This window comes from Anser anser, assembly GCF_964211835.1.
Source record: "Anser anser genome assembly, chromosome: 12".
NCBI classification, from domain to species: Eukaryota; Metazoa; Chordata; class Aves; order Anseriformes; family Anatidae; genus Anser; species Anser anser.
This window is the reverse complement of record NC_139733.1, coordinates 14,549,465-14,573,195: the sequence shown is the minus strand read 5'-3', so window position 1 is coordinate 14,573,195 and position 23,731 is coordinate 14,549,465. Positions and strand designations below refer to the sequence as shown.

General features: G+C 49.3%; 1 protein-coding gene across 8 annotated transcripts; it reads right to left on the bottom strand.

Moving 5' to 3' along the window:
• Nucleotides 1–1,460: 1,460 nt before the first annotated feature.
• QRICH1 (glutamine rich 1) lies at nucleotides 1,461–23,677 on the bottom strand. Of its 8 annotated transcripts, XM_083796238.1 has the most exons (12): nucleotides 23,543–23,642; nucleotides 22,745–22,805; nucleotides 18,921–19,250; nucleotides 11,184–12,203; nucleotides 7,598–7,775; nucleotides 6,817–6,971; nucleotides 5,880–5,994; nucleotides 4,472–4,580; nucleotides 3,983–4,134; nucleotides 3,198–3,288; nucleotides 2,199–2,392; nucleotides 1,461–1,907 (listed from the first exon to the last, which is right to left on the bottom strand). In XM_083796238.1, exons 3-11 carry the CDS (start codon nucleotides 19,227–19,229, stop codon nucleotides 2,200–2,202), a joined length of 2,322 nt encoding a protein of 773 aa, XP_083652364.1. In that variant the 5' UTR covers nucleotides 19,230–19,250; nucleotides 22,745–22,805; nucleotides 23,543–23,642; the 3' UTR covers nucleotides 1,461–1,907; nucleotide 2,199. The 8 variants fall into 8 exon arrangements, with proteins under 8 accessions (XP_083652364.1, XP_083652361.1, XP_083652362.1 ...); XM_083796235.1 differs by having other exon boundaries at nucleotides 1,461–2,392; XM_083796236.1 differs by lacking the exon at nucleotides 23,543–23,642 and adding an exon at nucleotides 22,933–22,998 and having other exon boundaries at nucleotides 1,461–2,392.
• Between the last annotated feature and the right edge of the window lie 54 nt (nucleotides 23,678–23,731).

The window sequence follows — 23,731 nt, the reverse complement described above, 5'->3', positions numbered from 1 at the left end:
CTAGTTTCACATGCAGTACTGCAGAGCACACATTGGGACCTGAGCACAGGTCAGTCTGCAGTTTCTCTCAAATCATTGATCAAATATTTAAGTTAGGGCCACAGATAGACACTTCAGTCGCTAAGGTATGGTGAAGGGATTATAAGCTTCCGACAGCTGAAGTGGCACTAGCAACCCTGACAGTCACCCTACCAGGAGGCAGCAGCTGACTCCCGATGGCCGAATTTAGCTGAAGGTGAGTTTCCAGCATGACACACGGCGCAGGTGCCATCTTCCCAACGTACCCGCTGGGACCTGGGCACCAACCCAATTCTGTTTTCCCTTTGCATAACTCTGAGGTGGGAAACTAAGCTACAAGTCTAGAGTGCAGGCACCAGTAAGTAACAGTGAGCTGCTACTTCACCTCTCTGCACCTATTTAAGCACAGAGTCCTACACAGGGAACAAACTAATCATACTCACGACCAACTCAAGCACATCTGCTTTCTCAGGAATACCACTGTCAACATGAAGCATCAGAGGCTCGAAGCCTCTCTAGGCCCACACACCTCTACCAGGATGAGAAGCACAGCAGCAGACAACATTACGCCTACCCTCATCCTATGTGCAGATTTACCCTGTGAACACCCAACAGAGAGGGCGAACCTTCCTCCTCGATACAGACAGGTGGTGGCCAACAGAAGCTTCAGAAATTTGCTTGCTTGTACACAAGTTCTTTTACTGTAATATATATATTGAAGTATATGCCTATATATTTCGGAACGGGGAAGGGATATGAGATGGAAAAGCAAGGAAGACAAGTTCTAGAAGCAGAGTCACCTCTCCACATCCAAGAAGCTTGTGGCACAAATAACAAGCCTGGCTAGAGTGATCTCCCATTTCAAGCACGGTTGGCTACCCGCTGGCTTCAAAAGAGCAGACTATTTGTTAATAATATAGAACAGAGCAACCACTTAAGATGCAGGAAGGCAAGGCTACAGGGTTGGGGTTTATGGTCATGAATGATGCCAGAAGCTACACAGCTGTATTAAACTCTGAAAAAGCTGTTACATAGCAGCACACGTGCTGCTCCTGGAAGGCCCTTTTCTCTCCAACACCCCTCCACCATGCGGTCGGTATGGTGTGTTTGTAAAGGCGGGGAGAGGGGGATTTGCCTAGGAGTGAAGCCTCACAGGCTGGCCACGGAACATTAGGACAGACTGACGGTCTGAGCTGGTCTCACAGATCCCACGTTCCTAGCCTGACACTGAGCTTCCATCAGCAAGCAGCCAGGTCCTTCAATAGAAGTTAATCCCCTTCTACCTTCCTCATTTGTCGGGGTGAAAGAAGTCCAGCAGACTCAAGCTGGAAAGCACAAACAGGGATGAAAACAACCAGTTTGCATACTGATCTTTGTATAATGACCCCCCCACCCTCACAGCTCACTCTTCCCCAAATAAAGACACATTGTTCAATGGCATGTTGAAAAGACGTGCTCGTCATTCTTAATAAACAACTAGAGTAAGAATACATAAGAGAAACAGGGTGGTATCTTTATATGATACACAAGTGTATGTTACAAGAATTCCATCAGGCACAGGAGCCTCAAGGTTTAAGGCCTCAACGTTAGGCCAAAAAAGAAGAGTGTGGTAAAGTTTGTACTTTTAACATCTAAAAATGTCACTTAAAGGTCTGAATAGAAATCGTTGTTTGTTTTTTTTTTCTTTGTATAAATGACAATTGTAGTTCACTCTCTCCTCTTCCTTCCAAGATAACAGCAAATTAACGTCCAAGCACAAGAAAAGAAGATGCCTGCCTCTCTTCCACTGGCTGAGCAGGTCCATCCATCATTCTGTGCCCTCTAGGCTGCACGTGCTCCAAGGAGACAGAGGCCCCAGTCATCCAGGCCAATTCTGTAGTTCATATTTTCTACATCATAAAAAAAAACAGAGTCAACCAGCAGCTTTCCACAGCTCCCAGCTTGCAGGGGATATGCAGCCTCCAATGGTTCCAACAGTTTGATGTGTTGGGTAGGATACACAATGGGTAGGTTTTCCTTTAGATTCTTTTAAAGAGAAGAAGCCTAAAAGGGCTTCATAACTACACCAATAAAAAACCAAAAACTTAGGCATCTCCTTTAGTGTAAAAGTCTGTACAATTTATCTTTGCTTGTCCCTCCCCCGTCACCCCACCCCACCCCTTCCGAGCCAAGAAGGATGCCTTAGTGCATGGTGCTGGCATTAGCCACGGCAAGAGCTTCCTGAATCTCTCGTATCACCAGGATCCGGGTGAGCATCTGCTCCATCTGCTCTCTGCTGATCGGCTGGATGGAATACCAGATCGGGCTGTTGGGGGCCACCACTGGCTCCGGAGTCAAGTAAAACGTGTCATTCCGGCCTTTCACACTCTGGGGGCTGCGTGAGGAAGATCAGAAATAACCAGACTAACGGAATGTCCTGGGAGGGAGAGACCACCACTGTCCTCATCCCAGGCTCCACAAATCCTGACCAGGGACATCTGGCTGACGAGACATGAAGGTACTTGTTCTGTAGGTACGGAGTTACTCCTAGAGAAAACGGTGGTCCCAAAATTTTTAGGCCATGCCAAGGTTAAAAAGTCATGGCGACAACTACAAGGAAGTAACCTTTATTTCACGCTGGAAGTATAACAAACACTTGGCCTTAAAGGTCTTTCAGAGTGGAGCAAAAACAGCTTATTTTTGACATCTAGGCTAGCTGCAGAGCAATCCATGAAGAGGAACACACACTTTAGTTATCAGAATCATCATAACTTAGAGGTGAGTCCTCTGTGCCTCCCTCCAATTTCCAGTCCTCATTTTTGTTCAGAAGCCAATTTGAATGGGACCCTCATCTCAAGTAGCAGATGCTTCCAGATCACTTGTTTGCAAGTCACAGGCAGAACAGCGAGCTCATGCCAATGCAACAAACCTTCAGAGCGAGTATGAAATTAAAACCAGCCAGTTCACAGGTCAGGATTTGTCTCTTTAAATACCACAGAAGTTCTATGTTAAGTCAGGTGACAATATCGCAAAATTTCACCCTCTCATATCAATGCCCCTCCCCAGCTATGTAAATCTATGCAAATGCAGAAACTGTGCCAACAATAAGACACTGCCCTAAAAACTAGGCCAGCTACAAGACACAGTTCAACACAGCCACAGAAGACAAGCAATGGTACACGTGTAACAGGGGCTCTCACCATTTGAAGAGGTAGAAGTCATACAGCTTTATCGGACACCTCAGGGGGTTCTCTGGATTCTCAGTCTGCTCCGCATACATGTCATCTGTAACTACAGAGCAACCCCCCCGAAATCTGTCACACGCTGAATGAGAAGCACGACAAACTGAGCAATGCCACAGAGCTTCAGCGCTCTGAAGCATCTTGTCACCGTGCCGTAACTGATAAGAGACGTATGGCTGTTCCAGGGCAAACCACCTGGTTGTAAGTACTCGGAGCATTATATGGAGAGCTTGCTCTGCTCCAAGGCCTGCTGAACAATGCAACCCACCCATACCCATCTTTCCAACTTTACCTGTGTCCCAAATGACAGAAATCTCACTACAGAGAATAAGATGCCTGAGCCAAATCCTGGGTCTGTGCTTTTAGGAGGGCAGACTGCATTTATGCAGGAATTCTACATGGGCTCACTTGCATCAAGTACTTCGAATAAGGGAAGTCCTCCCAGAGAAGCTTCTCTCCCTGTTCAGAAGCACTTACACCCAGTTGTCCCTTTGCCCATAAAAAACAGAAAAGTTACCCTCAGCTCTTGATGAGTCCTATATTCCTCAGGTAAGATGTGTCCTCAAAAGGTACTTATTATTAGAAGGTACTGTGCTCTCTGAGAGAACACACAGAAAACTCACTGTTAGGCTGTTGATAATAATTAGCAGAGCCTTGGGTTCTCATGGCCCTACCTGCAGACATCTCCGGGTCTCTTCAAGCCCAGTAAGTAAATATTCCCAAAGAAAACTTCTAGACACTACCTTTCTGGCCCGTCTGGTGTACGCCAAAAGCCTTCAGATAGCGGATACTCGTGCTTTTGTCCTTGGGATTAGAAGGGTTCTTCTTGGTCTGCCTCAACACCTTGGAGAAGGCCAGCTTCATGTGCTGGTCTACTGTTTTCAACAGGAAGTATCTGAGCAGCAAGAGAAGAACACCAGACACTCAGAGGATACAATCGCTACAGTGATGTAGTTATCTTTACTCCTCGTGAACCAGCTGAAGCTCAAATCAACACTGTTAAAGACTGTTCCAGCAGCAAAGCATGCAACAGCCAGAAGTCCAGTTTCCCTCTGCTAGCTCATTTCCTTGTTGTACTGCATCTACTTTGCCTCATGGCGTTGCAAGAGGGCTGTCTGCAACCACACAAAAATCGTGATGTTGCCCTAATCCAATGCAGCAGTTTCCTACCATCCCTGTCAAAGTACTTGAAGTTTTCATACTGAAAATATCCCAAAGACCTAAGTACTTACTTTGTATTGAAAAACATCAGTGTAGTGAGCAAGGTGGAAGGGGAGTGAGCTCCCAGCTGCTTACACTCCCACAGCATCTCTTCTGTTACGTGACTGGAGAGGACGTAACCTGCAAGAATCAGAAGTCAGCGTCATGCCAGGAGACAGTTAGAGCAGGAACACAGGCAGCATTTTATAGTCTGAAAGTATGAGAGAACCTATAAATTTTAAGGGAAAGAGGAGATCTTTAATGATGTCAGATTCACTGCTGCACAGATGTATTTTTTTTTAAACAGCAAGTACATTTAGGAAACAATTGTATATATACGTCAACCTCAAGTTGTAGCGAATATATTCCTGCAATATCTATACATCCCATCCCAGAGAGAAATAAATATGCACTTAAACAGCTTTTAATTAATGGCCCAACTCCAATGCAGATGCTCCTAATCCAATAATATGTGAGAGCAGGCAGGCCAGTGTAACAAATCAGCTCTTGGCCCTGCACACAGCTTCAGTCAGCACACAGTGCCAAGTGATGTATTTGGACACATGAGTAATCCTTTGATTCTCAGATTTTTTTCCTTTGTGTAGAAGAGAAATACTATACTCCAAATACACAAATAAATAGAAAAACAGACAGCAGTATGAACTCCAGGGCTTGGGGAATGACAAAGCACAGATCAAACAGCCAGAGTGAAAACAAAAGGCTTCCAAAACTCACGGTGCTACTTAGCTATCTAGCCAGTAACATCAGCTACTTTTCTGAACACAAGCAATAGTTTCTTCACTGACACCTAATCAGATCAAAGGGAACGAAGACCTAAGAAAGCAGGCTTCTGCGCTCTATAAATGCGATTCTTACCCTAGCTCTTACACACAAAACTGGTCTCTTTTCAAACTCCTCCTCCACCCCTATAGCCATCATCTTGTCAACACAAGGTTGAGATGAGCTGCATTTCATTGCAGCGGTCGAGGCTCTAACCATGCATTTTTAGTTGGTCTTGCAGCCCATATCCATCTGGCTACATGGCAACATGAGGGTGTTGCATCTCTCCCAAAGCTACAATACATATTAGGGGCAAGATGTATTAGTGCTTCAGATGAGGAAGCTCGATTTGGATCAAGGATCAGCTGGCTTCCAAGCAAGCTAACCTCATGACAGTACAAAATCTCAACTATCCGCCTTCTCATGGGTGAGAAGTAATCATCAAATAATCCTCAGCAACAACCAGGGGCTAGAACCTGACACGTGCAATAACCTCAGCATTCACTGTACATGCAACATTTTTCTCCCTATCAATGTGATCCATCCTAGGGACATCAATTATTTTGAAAGGATTTCTGTTCAGACTACACTCAAGCTGTAGTTCCATTTAAACATTCCAAGCCCCAGAAACTTTTAATGTTCATAAAGGCAAGTTCTTACCAAGAGGGGAAACACGAGGTTGTACGTCCTTGAGAACTTCATGCAGCCATTCAGTGAACCGAATATAGTAGAGATCTGAGAAGATGTCATCTACTCGACCATTTTCAAAGAGATACTGTAAGAGATTCACAACACAGTCGTATACAGTATATCGTATACAGTCGTATAATACAGTGGTCGTACGTTCCTGACAGACAAGACCTTATCCTAAGAGCTCAGGCACCTAGTTACTCAAACACTTCACAGCACAGCACTGCAGAGTAACCTGCCTAGAAAAGTGAGGACCCTCGCACTGAGGATAGTACAGGGTAAGTAACCTCAGTCACTACCATGGGAATGCTGAGACAGGAAGAAAAAACATTTTAGACAGCAAAGCTGACTGGATTCACCTGTTATTAAGTGTTCATTAGAAGTTAGTTCACATAACTGTCCTGTGTACTCTAGATTTTCTCAGATAAGAAGAGATACCCAATTTTCCTATCAGAGTTCAGTTCTATCCCTGCAGCTCTTCCAGAAAGCACACCAATATTACCAGCTCAGACTTCCCACATCACACAAAGCTAAGTTCTTGCCTGAAAGCTTCAGCTCGATCAAATCCTGACATTGACAGGTTTCTCAAACATCACTCCTCTTCTCCCCTCTCCCCCAGAAAACCAAGCCTAAAAGGATTTATTGTTCTCACCATGATACTGAACTCAATTATTAACAATTCTTCACAAACTTAATTCAGGAGAAGAAAACATTGCCGCATAGTACATTTCAACTACACCACTATTTTATAATTTATTTTTTAAATGTAAGAACCAGAGTGTCTTTTGTTATGAAATTGTTGGGAAGCTCAATAGAAGGCACAGTCTCCCTTTTTTTAAACATAGAATCTCCCTACATATTCTGACAACACACAGCTCTGCTGCATATATAACTGTCCTCCCCCTACCTTCTGAATACACAGGAAGATATAATAGAGCACATCTGGATCATAGGGTTCACCATCACCATTCCGAGCTTCTCGTGTCATTAAGCATAGGCCATAATTCAGCTCAGCCACAGCTGAAGAGATGAGATCTTCCTGGAACCTCAGCAGCTGACGCCCTGGAAAACAAAACAAAGCCATATTATTTAAGCCATAAAGCCATATTATTTCTGACCTTTCAGGAATGATTTCCCGTGTCTCCAGCAATGCCACTCTAGCCGGCAGGCCCAGTACTACCACATTCTCTCCGTATAATAAAGAAAACGGAAATAAATCAAGTTCTTGGGCTGTCAGATCTGCTGAAAGATAAGTGGGCAAGAATCCAAGAGGAAGACTCTGCCCTGCCAGCTGCATGACGACCGCCTTCTTTTACCATGTCCACAATGAAATGCTGCCCCGCAGCAACAGGAAAACAGCAACTCCACGCCTGCCCTACCAGCGTGGCTGGCATGCACAGCCATTTTGTTTGTCCACACATTGCAGTCACATAATATCCTTTTTCTACAGCCACCAGACTAGTTGCTCAAGTTGGCTCAGCACAGACCTATAATATTTCCCTTGGAACATGTCCTGTGGCAGTTGGATCATGCAATAATTGGTAGTGCAAAGTAAATCAAAGTTTAAACTTAAAAACAATCACTGATGGAACAAAATTGTTTAGCACTCTTCTCAAAAAACACCTCAACATTCAGTCACTGAATAATCCCTACTTGAAAGGAAAGAAAATCTGTGTCATGACACATACTTCCAATAGGTGCTAGCCTATTTTGGGCTTCTTTTTCCAGCTCTGCATTCTTGGTCTGTGCCCAGCTTTTCCACACTTCAAGACCTTCTTCTGGCTTCAGAGAGTTTGGAAGTAGAAGTTCAGGTGAAGTCTGTGGCTGCGGCTGTGGTTCAACTTCAGCAACCTGAACAGTTTGAGCCTGTGACAGAAAATATTTCGGTTATATACACGTCAATATGCAAAAGTTACACAAAAAAAGAAGTAACGCAGTGCTACCCCTAGCCCCAGGAGACCAGCCTTTTGCAGCACCCCTCTCTAACAAGATCCATCCAGGGAACGCGGCCTTTGCTGTCTAACCTGAACTGCTGCTCAAGAAGGAGCATTTGTCTCTCCAAGTATTGTTTTTTGTTTGAACGGGCATATCTAAAATCCCTTCAGCAAATCCACACAACTTGATGTTTGATGCACTCAGAAGTCCTGCAGAACACCACAGGAGACCTAGCAGCCAGCAACAATCCTTGCTACAACACCACGGAGAAGCTAGTTCAAAGGCAAGGATCTTCATAGGGCTGAAGTCCTCTCAAAAACAGACTTCTGGTCTCCTCTCAAACAGCAAAACGAACAACTACAGCCCACACCTGGGCTGTCCTGAGCCAGGCTCTGGGAACACTTGTTGTTGTACGCTGCTAGCATCCCGCCCACCCTTGCCCATCGAGGGCAGGCTCCCTCCATTAGCCTGTATTTAACAGGTAGGCAGAACAAATATGCTCTGCTCTCACTGACACAAACTGGTAAGATTAAGCAATTTGTAAGAGATATAAAATAATAGGCTAGAACACCAGCATCAAAACATTCATCCAGCTGCAATGCAGTGCTCTCAACTACCAAACACTGCTGATGCTCACTAGCTACTGTTCTGTGAACAGCTAGAACACGTCCTGCTATAGACATAACCAGGTCCTCAGACCTCCAGAAGTTTACTTTGGAACAGCACCCTAAATCATCACGGATTACCTCAAACTGAAACTTATTTTACAGGCAATCAGCGGCACTTATCCGGAAGGAACAGCGAACTCTACCGCTGCACTCACTCAACATTCTTCACTCCAGCTTCTCAGTCCCCTGCCACTGAAAGTCTCACTGCCACCTTGGTTAACGAGGTTAACCTCAAGTTTTACTGCCCTTAGTCAAATCATCGTTGGCAACCCTGACTGTTACACAGATATCAACTCCTACATCTGAACACTTTTGCTTTCGATTTCTTAAGTCACCCCAAAAAGAAAGGCTTTGCCACAATGAAGTGACTTTCCCTTTGATACTGCCGATCTTCAGTCAAAATTGCTCTGGCAGTACTACAGCGCCCAGCAAAAGTGGCGCAGAGATTTAGGAATGCCTGGACCTTCCTTAGTGGAACAAGAAAAAAAAGAGACAAGCGACCAGCTGAAGAGGCAAAGCCTGTAAGAGCCTCAGACTGGAGCTTTCAGACAGGCTGCCTACCTCCGGTTTAGTGTGCTTTTGTTGCTGGTTTGTTTTCACATCAGCTCCTAATAGCTGTTTGCATATCAGCGCCTCCATCACCATAGCTGCGGCAGGAGGCTGACTGAAAGGCTTCGGCTTTTATCAAGGCAATAAAGCTGACGCTGTCAAGCAAGCCTCTCTCTTTGAGAGGCCAGGAGTCCAAGGGCGAGCCGACACCTTGTCTTTGCAGGAGCCAGCACTGCGCCTCCACCCTCCTCCTCCCCACCGGGCTCCAGCAGAAAGCTGCGGAGAGGCAGCCGCCTCCGCCAGCCCAACTGATGGGCTGTCCTCTGCCCTGGCCCCACAGCGGGCACACAGCCCGGGTTAGTGCACAGGCCTGGAAGGTGCTTCTTAAGTGACTTGTGTGCTTCAAAAATAGGGCGAAATAGCTGCAGCTTGCCCCAGTCAGCAGCAGTTAAGCTGACACCGCGACAGGGATCATCAGGCAGCAAGAACGACGCGTGAAAGAGCTACTGCAAGAAGCAAAGTTTGGTGGTGTTCCCCCAGAGCAGCACGGTGCCAGAGGACATTGGGGGCCAGGGAGCAAACTTCTCGGTCTCACAGTTGCAAGAGACAACACCCAGAAAGAAGTTGGATGCTCACCTGTAGCAGCTTTACTGCCCTCAGAGGAAGAACACGTGCCTCCCTGTGTAGGGATTATTCCACAGACTTGTCATCAAAAAACTGCCTGATACCCAAGAATTGCAGACCACTAGGCACAGGGGTACACCACGTTAGTAGAAGCTTTACAAAGAAATAATGGAGTTCCTGCTTTGGAAAGGATCCTATGAATGTGCCTCACACTCTTAAAACACCCTAGAAATAAGCCCAAATAATCCTCTTTAGTGGAAAGGCAAGAAGTTCTATCAACTTGGTTTGTTTAAGTAGCCAAAAGCAATAAAATGATCTCTAATATACCAACACAGGAAAAAAAATAAAATCCAGAAGGCTCTTTGAAATCACCAAAACAAAACCCCCCACCCAAATAAAAACCAAACCAACACACGCATTACAAGACCTACGAGCCGTGGCTTAAAGCACAGCTGTACGAAAGAGGGCACCCGGAGGTGCAGGGAGCCCTCTCCAGGGAAGACACGCTGTTGCCCACCGAGGTTGACTCGGTCCAGAAACAATCAGATGTGACTGCCCAAAGCAATTCTCTCCAGCTCAGTACTTGCTGATGAAGCAGAGGGCACATACATCTTTATAAAGCCAGCGGTGCTATTTATACACTGCAAAGAATTTATAACAATATTTATGCTAGCACACTCGGGTATTTTTGCTCTCATTCCATTCAGCAAAAACAGGCTCCGACAGATCAATCCCTACACTTTCTGATAATAACAGAAAAACGACGTCCGTTTGCACAAGTAAGACAGGCCACTAATCGCCCTAATTATTCAAGTTTTAAAAGCCAATTTAAAATTAACTATGGCTTAAAGTTCGCAATAAAACCTTTCAAAAAAACACCAACACATTTGGCTGTCATGTTTGCCAGGCGTGACAAAGAGATGCTTTACTTGCCACTGGCCGTTATTGTGTTCCTGCACTGCAGGCATCTGCTGGCAGCAGGACCCGGAGCGACAGCCAGGTACACCTGATCCACGGAGTCTGCCCTGACAGCTACTCAGATTTTGCCATTTTACCTGGGCACCAGATCTGCTGTGGACTCCACGTGCTGCATAACATAAAGTAGCTGACGACTAGGTGACCGGTACGTTTGTGCAGCTTGCTGTGCTGCAGGGGTCCCTGCCTCTCCACTGCCACCCCTAGAGCAGGTCAGGAGAAGCCCACAGACTTCAGGATACCTGCTAGGAAGGAGGTAGCTAGCAACGAGCATTTATCTACTAATTTACACTACAAAGAGCAACACCGAACTTTCTTTTGGGCAGCTTTGCACCCTATAATTATGCACCAACATCGACATGCTGCAGCCCTACATCCATCAGGAGTCAAATGCCCCATGTCACGCCCAGACTACAGGACAGCCGTCGCTGCTTCCCACACAGCAGCTGTCTGCTCACATCCCCTCTCCCCAAAACATCTGCAAGATGTTAATCACGGAGCGAGACCCAGAAGTTAAACTTACTGAGCAAGTGACTTGTAGCTGCTGCTGCTGCTGCCCCTGCTCCTGCGGTGTGGGCTGCTGCTGTTGCTGCTGGGGGTCCCATATGTGCACCGTCTGTGCTGTGTTCTGGTACGTCCCTGCCACAGCCTGCACTGCCACTGGAATGTGGATGTTGCCATTCATAAACTGCGCTGGAAAGAGCGAATTAGCAAGAGTCTGCACCACTTCCTCGTGAGAGTTCTTCACTACTGAAGTACTTCCCACCATCTTATCCTTGTCGTCTTCCAGCTTCACGGTAGCCAGTGTCGTTGGCGAGCCGCTGACGTGGACAGCGTTGTAGGCCTCCTGCGGGATGGCGATGTGGGTGATGTTTTGCTGCTGAAGGTCACCACGCGGCTGAGCAGAATAAACGGGGATGGTCCAAGTCTCTCCAGTGGGGCTAGTAATGGTCCCAGTGGCACTGTACAGGTGGGCACTGTCCACCGTTAATAAGTCTGGCCGTAACGAGACGTAACTTTGTTGCTGGCCCTGAGGAATGGCCAGCACTGTGGCAACTGGCTGCCCTGAAATAGCATACGATACAGTAATAGGCATATCCACTTTGCGTTTCTTCACCGGCTGAAGGACACTGGCCGTGCTGATCCGCCGCTCTCCCTCTCGCGGAGAGCCTTGCTGAGAAGGAGGAGGTGAGAGCGCCCCGACCGTCTGGATCTGGATCTGCTGGCCACCAGTAATGGCCTGTCCGGCCACGAGCTGGGCCTGGATCTGCTGGTGCTGTATGTGCTCCTCCTGGATCTCGGCAGCCTGGATCTGCTGGGCAGTCTGCATGTGCTGCACTTGGATCTGAGCTGCCTGCAGCTGAGACGGGCTGGGGCTCTGAAGAGACTGGCTCTGTATTGTCTGGGACGCCTGCTGCTGCCCCTGCCCTTGGATCTGCACCTGGACCTGTATCGGCTGCTCCGAAGCTTGGTGGACAGTGAGCTGCGGAGAGAGCTGCTGGGCGGAGACCTGCTGCGGTGACTGCTGCACCTGGACCTGGACCTGCAACGACACCAATTCGGCAGTTAGGGGCCAGCAAGCGCCAGCGATCGGACCGCGGGGCCGTCGGCACAGCTGGTCCGTCCCTGGAGCTCCGTGCTCCGGTCTTCTCTGCTCAGATTCACAATTCCGTACGTTAACCTACTCATCACACGTCACGACTCTGACGTGAAGCTTCCTGCTGCAAAATGCAGGACTTTGTCTCATCCTCACTACGCTCTGAAGACCGATTTTACTGCTCTCAACCCTGGCCCCAGATGGCGGCAGGATCACTTGCCAGTGCCAGGCAGTAAGCACCACGGGTAAGCCGAAACCAGCACTTGGCTCTTTCCACACAAAGCAGAGAAATCTTCTTTTGAAACCAACTGTTAATAGTAGCACTACACAAGCAGGTGTTAACACAGGAAATATTGCACGTTTCATGTGAATCTGTTGTGAGCTAAAGGACACCACTACAGCATTTGTGTTTTTAGGCTTCAGAAGTATAATTATCACCGAGAAAGAGATAAGTTAACTGGTTTTAATCATTTACTAATTCCATTTATTATCTAAGTTATTCAGCTATATTTTCTAGCTCATGCACTTACACACTGCTGAATAATATGGACAAAATATATTAGGGGACAGCTCATTTTAGTGCAGGGAAAATAAATATCCTCAAGCTGATACCTCCACTCCCAGGACCCTACCCAAGGTCTGCTCTCCTCTCCAGAGGCCTCTCCACTTCACCCCAAACCACTTTGTTGCATCGCCTTGTTCTAGAAGCAATGTCCCAGGCTTCCACGATCACTTCTCCAGGCTTCCTTAAAGCCATACCTTAAGGGGGGGGGGAATTGCTCAACCTCTCCTTTCAAATCCCGCTGAGGGATGTAGAGCTTTATTAGCGACACCTACAAGGGCCACATGATGTTTGAAGCAATTTAGTCCCAAAGCCCTGTCTTCCTGCTCACGTTGCCTCACCCTTTTCTATCTCACTTATCAGAGCGAGTCAAGCTAACCTAACATTTGAACAGACTCCACACTCACTCAGGTCTACGCTGCACAGATGAACAAAACCTCAACCCCACTTCCCAAAGAGACCTCTAAAAGTTTTAAAAAACATTATGGATTCGTTTGCAGCCAATTAAGAGTTGCTAAGCACTAAGTGGGATAGCAAAATGCACCAGTGGCAGACCGATTCGAAGTCGCCTCCTGTTAGGAACCCATTCTGTTCTCAGGAAGAACGGTGAATTTTAGAGGCTCCTGCTGACAGCTACGTGCAGCACGCACCAGATGATGTGGGCTTTGTATCATTTCCTGCAAGGTGAACAAGACACACACGACCTCCCCGGTGCAACTTGAGGCCGTTCCCTCTTGTCCTAAATGTTGACTAAGAACACCTTAAAAGCACCCCCACCGCCATCGCAGGCACAATTTTACATTAGAGTTTCTGTTAGTGATTTCATGTCATACAAAGTATTTCTGTTGTTGGCACTACGACTTGAAAGCCTGCTTCTGAAATGAAAAATTTCAGCATGCGAGCACACTTACAAAGGCAGTGAAATGGGTTTAAGCAAGAGGTATCGTCTGCAAGAGGCAGAGGCTAAGAACAGACCAGACAAGACAGCATTTTCTCCTTTCTGCCTTTAGAACCTCAGCCTACTGCCTCTGAAAGCCAGGGGCAACTTCCCTAACTTTCAGCAGGTGGGGAGCCATGACCTCAAGTCACACGATACTCCTGACCCCCACAGCTAGAATGCCTTGCTGCTGCTTTAGAGCTCACACAGTTATTATTTTCTTTAAACACCCAAAGAATGAGCCCAGACCCAAGCAAGAAGGCAGACTCCAGAACCAGCGGAAGCTCCCCATACTGCTGACATCGCGTTCCTGACCAGAGATCGCTCCTCTCGAATACCAAAGGTCTGCCTGCTACACCTCTTACATCGACCTCCTTGATGGAGCTTGGTATCTGAGACAAAAGGACAAAGAATTACACTAAAAAGCATCAGGGGCTGACTTTTAAAAAGACCCTGTACAGAGAGGAATGTTTGAAGTTTGCAAGCCAAGAACAACAGAGAGAACAATCTCCAGCCTTAAAGCGAAGATTTAAAGCGAGGACGTGTTATGCTGGGAATTCCTGGGTTATACTGGTACAATAAACCAACATGCCAAGTTACAGTGCTGAGACTGCTTATTGTCAGGAGTTTGGGTGCAGCAGCATGGAAAGAATCACTTCCCAGCAGGCTGCAATCACAAAGAGAAATGCATTTTTTACCATAAAACAGCTAGAAGTTGGACCATAGTAGTAGACTAGAGAATCAAAAGCATTAGGTGTCAGCCCTGTACTGCAACAGGAGGGCAGAACTACAAGTCCCTTAAAGGAAGACTTCTGTCACTTAGAGCAAAACCCACACATTCTGTCCAGAACTGAGCACATGCAAAGAGCAAGTAAGTGGCCAAGCTGGAAAAATCCTAAGTCACAAGAAGACTGCAGCTTGTGCCCCAGTTTCACCTGAAGGTGATCCCAAAGGGAGGCTCCAAAGCCAGGAGAGGTAAGAGCAGGCAGGCAGCAAACCTGCTGCAGGAAGCATGCTCCCAACCCACCCGGGGTACTTACTGCAGGTGCACCTCCAACTTCCACACCTGGGCAAACCAACGGAGGTGAACCCCTTGGTGAGAAAGTTAACGAGAGGAGAACAGCCATCGCGTAACGGTTCGTAGCCTTGTTTAGGGAAACGAGGCTGAAAACGCACTGCCCTCAAAGAGTCCTAAACTGAAGTAATTCCAAAACCCACCACTGGAACGAGGGGTTCCTTCTCAGCTTCCATCAGAAGGTACCTAGAGCATGCACACGAGTACGCAGTAGGTGAAAAGCCTGATCCCTAAGTAGCAGGAAACGCTGAAGCTGCTGTTCAGCTGCTTTACAGGAAGTCCTTTGCTATCTATCAGAGTAAACAAGGCCTACGGGGAGTGCACAAGTCAACCTCTCACAACTACCACCAGATTCTCACTGCAGTTTTTTTCCCTCTGCTCATTCATCAACATCAGTAAGACAATTCCACGTGCCATGCTGGGTCTCTGCATGTTTGAACAGTGACCGTACCAGGATTATGTTGCCACACTGTACTTTGGGGCAGGATTTAGACCTGAGACAGCTGGAACATGTGAACCAGGGAGAACAAACCCCCCTCTCCTAAGGAGAAACCTATTTCCGTATTAAAAAAATGGGCTATCTTTAAAACATCCCTCTTGATCACAACCATTCTTTGAAGCAGCAAACTCAGCTCAGCAAAGGGTAATAAATACTAGCTGCTACGCTAATATTGCTTATATTCAAAGATAAGCAAACAGGAGCCCTACCTCCTGTTAGAGAAAGCCACATCCATCAAAAGTGAAAGAAGTATATGTATTTTGTGCAGAGCCAGGGCTAAGGTTTTCTTCTGAGCTCCTTAAGTGCATCTTTTCCTGCCTCATGTCATTAACACTGCCCAGCTTCCTAGAGCGGTCTGAAGTCACAGAGCAGACCAGGGGAAGGCAAAAGAAGATGAACAGCCAACACATAAGGAACTGAGCAATTAGAAAGGCACAAGCTTTCATGGTTTATGCAGTCTTTTCATCATCCCCTATGTAGTTTGACAACCTTGCTCCCCTGTAGTGTCTTCCCCACAACCCCAGTCCAACCAGCTCTAGCAACCTTGCCATCGGACTGTCTTAAAGAACGGGCCAGAACTGAGGATCTTCCCTGCGTGCACTGTGTACATCCTACACAAACACACTTATTACTCTCCTCTGATATTCTTTCAGCTAAATCTTCTTGCACGCACAGATGAGAAGTGAAAGGAGGAAGAGGTTCACTATCTCTGCAGAAATACCGTGCTCTGTAAGTCAGTGCTAACACCTCTTGCTGGTATCATCGATTCTATGGCCTCAGTGCTCAACACCAGCTGGGAACAACGCCACCAGAGGCAGAGCTGACAAACTCTTACCTGACTGGAGCAAAACGCAGCCCTTCCCGGACACCCTGGATGCAGGGAGCAGGGTATGACAACTTGGCACACTGAACTATTCCTTAAGATAGTTAATGGCATCGCTGCGATACTGGCCATGGAAAGAGCTCCAAGACACTTCACGGCAGCACAGACTAGTACCTAACCTAACTGAGCAGTTGCTCCCACTAGTCTGAAATAAATGTTAGTTAACAATTTGTTAACACTTTAGGAAAGAAAACCCTAAGGTGGCAAGTTCTCCTTCGAACAGGAGATTTATTTTGCTAGGATAAATAAAATCAGCAGCAGCCAGGTACAGTCTGTGTCACAGCAACACCGAGGATGAAACCTGAGCACCGTCTATCTTTATGATCATAAGGTTGTCATCGGCACTCGGAGCCGCGGGGTCATCTGACCCGCGATATTATTAGTCGCCTTCAGCCCCGCTGTCACGCTGCCAGCCACAAGCATCGTCATTCAAAGGGTCTTCCACCGATGAGCAATTGGATTAGCAAGAACTAAACGGATTATCGAGTCAAGTACTGGGATGACATAAGTTTGATCAAAATCTCGGAGCCTTCGGAGGGCGATGGAAAATCCTCACAGTACCGCAGACGTGGATGGAGCTCAGCAAAGCAAGGCAGCCGAGCGGGGCGCGCTGCCCTGGTGGCACGCCGTCCCCATCACAGCCCCGCCGTGCTCAGGCACCACGCTCCGTTACCGCTGCCACAGCGACCGTCACGAAACAGGCGGGCGCTAAATCATGGGTCTAACATCAACCACACCTCAGTCAGAAACCCTGGGAGACGGAGCACCGAAGCACTCTCGCCAAGGGGTAAAGGCATTCCTCCACCCAGTTCTTGGGGAAAAAATAAGGTTAATTCGTTCCCTTCAAGATCATTCTGATCCATAGGCTAAAAGGCACGTGAACCCAGGTGCGCTGCGATGCACAGAAGCTGCAGCTGTACCTAGTGCCAGATGTGCCACCAGTGTTTGGGGGACTGGCAACAGGCTAAAGGGAGGCAGCACTAGGCAGTGCAAACGCTAATTAGGGTCTGTACTGACAGATGCGAAAGCAGGTATTTTAAAGCAGGTATTTTAAAGCAGAGTCGCACCAAAAACAAAGCAGAAAGTGTACATAACATTTTTTAGGAGAGGCTTCTGAAAGTTTGCCTTTCGTTAGATATTTTTCTCCTCAAGGTGCAGGCCATTTAGTTTAAAAAATAGGAACAGGTTTTTGGCAGCAACTCTACAGTTATTTCCAAGAAGGTCAGGAGTTTATTTTTCTCTGGAGTGCGTGATATACGACCTCCCTCCCTATCACCGCTACTACAAGGCCTGCAACGGTCAAGTGTGAACTTTGAGAAGTTCTGAAAGGAGGCGGCAGCAGCAGGAAATCATATATATATCATATATATCATATATATATATTCCTTTTAACTTGTAAAATTGTTACGGGGCCTTCAGCATCTTCAAGGCTGAAGCACCGAAAAAAACCCACCACCCAACTCTCCTACTAGTCCTTCTACTGAACTGAAAAATGAGACTTCTCCCAGAAAACCTGCTAGCTGGCAGAACCAAAAGCACCCTTGACCAGTTCTAATAGACTCACACAGAGATCTAAGGCATCTGTCTGTGAGACTAGAGGCTTTTGTTCTTCAAAAGCCTTGCAACACAAGTTACTGTAGGGCAACAGGTTAGCGAAGTCCTAGTTCAGCATTCATTTACTCAATAGAAAGAGTAATTGGAGAGAAGTTACCGAGTGAAAGAGGAAAGTTTGTCTTTACTGGAGGGGAAGAGCGCACAAGTGAGCTGTTAGCACAAGCCTACTGCACTGCGGCAGCTCCCCACGACCTTATCTCCGCTCATTTGCCTCCGTACCCTCATTTGTTGCAGAAGAAAGCTCACAACTTCATGCTACAGAAGGCAGAAAGATGCGTATCTGAGGCGTATCGGAGACAGAGCTGCAGTCTGAGTTCAGCTGGTTGGAGACGTATAGTAAAGGAACCTTGGTAAACGCCTTGCCACCTGAGCCGTTTAAGAAATGTGTTTGAGGGCCAAGGCGGCTACTCTGGTCATTCTAAGTTCTATGGGTTTTGCCTGGCGCTGGATTTTGCTTATTCAATACTTAATACTAATTACTTTAAGACCTGTTTAAAAAAAAGAAAGCTGCAGAAGACTCCTTCCACTGTGCAACAGGGTAATCTTCCTTGACACGTACGCATCTTTCTGGGTATCTTACCATAGCTCATCACTTGACCAACCCGCATTTTCGCCCAGCTTAAAACCCAGATCAAGAACTCCAACTTTTAGAATATCCAAGTAAAATCATTTAAAGAGTACTTTTAAAAAAATAATAATGGAGAGTTAGATCCAGGGCCGCTCTAAACAACCCGAGAAAGTAAGACCGGCAGAGGGGGAAGGGTATTTATAGCTGCTTCACGCGGAGCGCACGGCTTCAGGGAGCTGTGTACATGCCAGAACTGTCAACCATTTCTCAAACAGGTTACACCACTACATTGCTATGTATGTTACTCCTCCTATGGAGGGGCTCAATGGAGGCACCGTCAAGAGAGAAATTTACTACCAAATTCCTCAAATGAAAGGGAAATAGTGTTGTTCTATATAAAGTTAATTGGTCCTGCTTCTTAAGTGCTTGCCTGTGGTTTCAGGTTAGACAGTGGCTGGCTCTGCACACCGCGCCGTGGGTTAGCAAGTCACACACACACATTTAGGGATGATTTAAGATGCTTACCTGGACTTGCTGGGGTTGCTGAACCTGTATCTGCTGCTCTTGCTGAGTTTGCTGCTGGACACTGGTTGTCACAGGGCAAGCAAGTTCGAGCAAAGACCCAGCCACCTCTGTGCTGTCCGTGTAAATGCAGTTGCCACCCTGCTGATACACCATGGTGGTGGTGGCGGTCTGCTGAAACTCCTGCAGGGCTTCCGGCCCCTTGGAAGCAAGGGAGTCCAGAAACTCCTTCATCCTGTGCTGGGGGATCGTTCGCGCCTTCACGCGGATGTATTCTTCAAAGGAAATGGTGTTCTCCAGAGAATTATTCATATTGCAAGGTCCTGAGGGTTCCTTAAGGAAAGAGAAAGTTAAAACTCTTAACGACGGCACTCCTCCAGCGCAAGGACGTTCCCAGCTCCAGTAATTCATTCCTCATCCCGAGTACCACAGGAAACTAGCAAACATGCACAGCCAGATGCCCTGGGACAGGTGCTTTAGTTTTAGGAGGCATCTCGCGCCACTGCACCCTTCTCGAGTTAACCCTCAGCAGTCTGACCGACAACCAGGTGGGACCGCGGTGCCCGTCTCAAAGGGCTCAGCGCCCCGTACCGTCTCCTAGCACCGCGCTTCACCCGGACCAGCAAAATCCCATCATGGACTAAACCAAGTCACTTATTTCATTCATTTGCGGCATGCAGTATTAGAGAGAGAAGCTCGGAAACCAACATCCGTGGCCCTGCTCTGCGGTCCCAGAGGTGGGAGAACCAAGCGGGGCGTTCTACCAGGCCGTGCAGCTCCGCTCTAGGCAGCTAAGGGGAAGCCTCAGGTGCAGCGTTCATCCGCTGCTCTCAGGACTAGCGCAGCCCTGTCGGCCTGACAGAGCAAGCAGAAGGAGAGTGCTAGAATCAAGAGGTTCCTCGGACCGGGAACTACAGGCACAGAGAAGGAGAGCTCTAGAAATAAAACAGGCGGCAGCGGCATCAGTTCTGGATGGTGCTTTTAGTACAGGGAGAGGTTACGTGGAACATGCCGAGTACGGGGACAGAGGAAACCAGATGACTGGGGAAAGCGAGAGCAAGGGAGAAATAAAAGATGACTACACCTGAGAACATTAGAAAGCTCTAGGGTACGTGCTGACAGCATCCTTCTCCTCCTGACTTGTTTAAACCCACAAATGGTTCCTGCAGTAAGCGTGCTGGCTGTTTCTAAGGCACTCATTAGTCCCGATAAAGGGTAAATAGACTCGAGCTGTAACACCACCAGCTACTGGGAGGGCTGTGAGAAGATGTGAAGCAGCACAGGGTTGGGACCAGAAGAGGAGAGTTACTGGATCCAGCCGTGCAGAGGTAGGGAACGGGACACCACCGCTGTATGCGCATTTTGGCTGCAGCTCTAACGAGAGCAAGCAGGAAAAGCAGAACCGTTTAAATCATTTCCCAGCGATTTAATCGACTGGAACCGGGACAGAAACCTCTGACTGAACGGAAGGGCTGCCACGGCCGTGTGAAAATGGCAGCAAGTCCCAGGCTGTCGGCGGCGCTCCGTCTGAGCGCAGCCGTATGCCCCAGGCCCGACCCCAGCTCCCACCAACCCCAGCAAGCGCCGGAGCAAATCCTAACCGCGCTTACTGGTACGTGACGCGAGTCTAAACACACAGGAGTTTTTGTTTACACGGAGGAGGTTCATGGCTAGTGCACTGAACCAGGCCCACCGGAAAAAGAATATCAAAGGTAAGGGGAACGCACGAGGCGGCCGGTGCTGAACGCACGGCTTGTGGAGTTACTAACAGCAGTTGTTGCTCTATGAGGTCATTACAGAAAACATACCGGAAACGTGCATCGGTGTTTAGGGATAAAAAGCACAAGCGTTCACTTACAACGCACCAATTCTGTAAAAGTCAGCACAGGGAAGGCCCAGCTCTCCTCCAGGAGCCACCCAAGAAAGAGCCAGGTATCTCTCAGCTCAACACTCAGCTCTCCCCACTGAAGAGGCGCAGCCAATGCCCGGTACCTCTGCTAATTAACCTCTTCCCAGGTGATTGCTGACTGCACGCCCAAGGTGACACCGATGGGGAACAACCTTGCTGATGCATCTTCAGACAGGCCTCAGACAGGACCTAGACCAGGCACACTCACACAAACCTCGCACCTAACTGTTAGGAGCTCCATTAGATCCTCTCAAGCTGGAAAACACTCTTTGGGTCATTAACTCGTCCCAAATTTCTGCTCGGAACTTTCAAAGGTTTGACCTCAGCACCACAGGGAAGCTCTCAGGAGGGCAGTCACCGTGCATGCCCGCGCAGAGGTGCGCTAGGAGACACGGCTCGCAGAGGGGAGGCGTCTGAGGAACAAGCCTCGAGGATGCCACGCTGGGAGCCCAGGAGGGAACGCTACGGGTGCTCTTCCTTACGGTGAAGGCAGCGTGACGGCAAGGTGCTGCTGAACTGGGAGGGCTCACCTCTCAGCACAGGTCCTGCCTTCTTCCTCGCTGCTGCATTCGTGCTCGTTATGTTGAAAGGGCTTGGGGAACCAAGTCTTAGGTTGTTCGCTTTCTGTTAATCTTGTCATGGGAAGGAGCGGGGAGGTGAGCAGGGCCGCTCTTTTCAGCAGCGGTTATCCATTAACCCAAAGAGCTGAAGTTACGTCACCCAGCATCACCCTGTTAAGGCTCGGACATTGCTTTGAGAACTCCAGCCCTTCTACCCAGAGCCGCTCGGACGCGCGCTGTGCTCCTGTACAGCAGAGACCAGAAGCCACCAGAAACCCAGATGCAAAGTCAACAGGCCCAAAGACGAGGAGATCCACCACCAGCACATCACCTACCTCTTCTGACCACCAGGAAGCGGAACGAACAGCACGAATTCCTTAAACACAAACCCTTGCCCCAGCTCAGCTGCTCCATCCTAACTGGCTCCCTTTAGCAAGCATGGAAGTCAGAAGCCCGCTAGCCCAGTCCTGTGAACCTCGCCCTGTCACACGCTGCAAGAAGGAAGCTCTCGTGCTCTCCTCTAGCATGGAAACATCTTTGTTGTTATCCACCTGAAGTTACTGTGCTGACAGTCCCTAACGCCTATAACAGTGACGTGCCCGTCTGAACCACTGGAAATCCAGCCACAGACCGGAGCCCGCCGCGCCCCGCAGTACTTCCAGCACTGCTCCTGCTCCAAACCTGCACCGGGATCGTCCCTCGGTTTGCTTTACAGCCCCCAGCTCTGGGGATCAGAAGAGAGCTGAAGGTAGCTCAGGTAACGGATCAGCCTGGGCCAGGTTTCTGTGAATCACCCTGCTCGGGGACATTTAACAACGAGCACCGAGCTGCTCAGAGCTGTGCTTCACAGAACTGTGCACGGCTGCAGAGGCACCAGGTCCGGGTGAAGACTCAGGTAAGCAATGCCGCACCAAGAAGCCACATTCTTTAAACTAAACCCACCTGTTTCTGACAGAAGAGCCCCTTAAGGCTCAGTGGTGCATTCAACAGGCTTCTGTACTGCAACACACGCAGCTCGCTGCTGCAGTCGCCACTTTTAACACTCCTAAAGCAGACTAACATCTGTGTTCCTTTCATCCATTAGCCACACGTTAGAAACAGCGAGCGTCCATCCTTACTAGACCTCGGCAGCCCGTTTTTAAGACTGCATTTTAAAAACAAAAAGGAGCCTCCGAGCAGTAAGCTTTCTTCTACCAAGGGACGCGATCCTTCCCCGGGCGGCAGGACCGCGATTTCCAGGCGCTAAGTTTAAGAGGCTCTCTGAGGACCGCGAGCACACACGGTTAGTCGGTACAGCTCAGGCGGAGGTTACCGAGCACACACACCCGACTCGCGGCAGGTGGACGGTCTGGACTCACCAGTCACCATGGTGCATGTGTTTCTGCTGCTCTTGTCCTGAGCCCTTAGCCTTGTAACGTTCTGGAGAAGACAGAACAAAGAAGCCCTTTCCATCCCCAGCTCCTTTGCCTTTTTTTTTTTTTTTTAAGCCCGGTTTAGCCGTTTAAGGGGAGTTTTGCTTAAAAAAAAAAAAAAACAAACAACCCACCCAGCGGGCGGGCACAGCCGGCACCTGCCCCGGGCCGTGCAGGCAGAGCTGAGAACAAGGAGCAGCAGCGGTGACCGTGCCCGGAGGGCCCGGAGAGCCCCGGCACCGGGACCCAGTGCCCCCGGTAGGGTGAGGGGGGGGGGGGGCTCCTCCTGCGGGGCCGGTGCCACCCCCAGAGCCCCGGGGCCGCCTTTGTTCCCCGGGGGGGCGGCAGGAGGAGGAGGAGGATGAAGAAGAGGAAGAGGAGGAGGAGGCGGCGCCGCGCCCCCGGAGCCATGTTGGGGGCTTCTCCGGGACGGCGGCCGCCGAGGGCCGCGCCGAGGCCGGGGCGGCGCCTTCCGGTGCGCGCACACGGCCGGCGGTAACGAGGCGAGGGGCGGGCAGCGGGGGCGCGCCCCGCGCGTGCCCGCGAGCAGGCCGCGCGCGTGCCCGCGGGCGGGGCCGCCCCCTCCCTTCTCTCCCTCCCCCCCCCCCCCCCACCCGCCCGCCGGGCCCGCGCCGCCCCCGGAACCGCCGCCGCCGCCTCCCCTCCCCCCCCCTCCGTTCCCCCCTTCCCCGCCGGCCCCGGCCCCGCCCCGCTCCCCCCCGGCCCGGCCCGGCCCCGCCTCACCCCGGCCCCGCCGCCGCCGCCGCCGCCCCGCGCCGCCGCCGCCGCCTCGGCCCCGAGCCTCTTCCCCTCACAGCTCCCTGGGCGCCATCTTACATTCAACCCCCCGCAGCCAATCGGCGCGCAGCCTCGGCCTCGCGAGAGCGCGGCCCGCAAGTCCCGCGAGAGCTGGGCGCCGGGGAACGCCCCGCG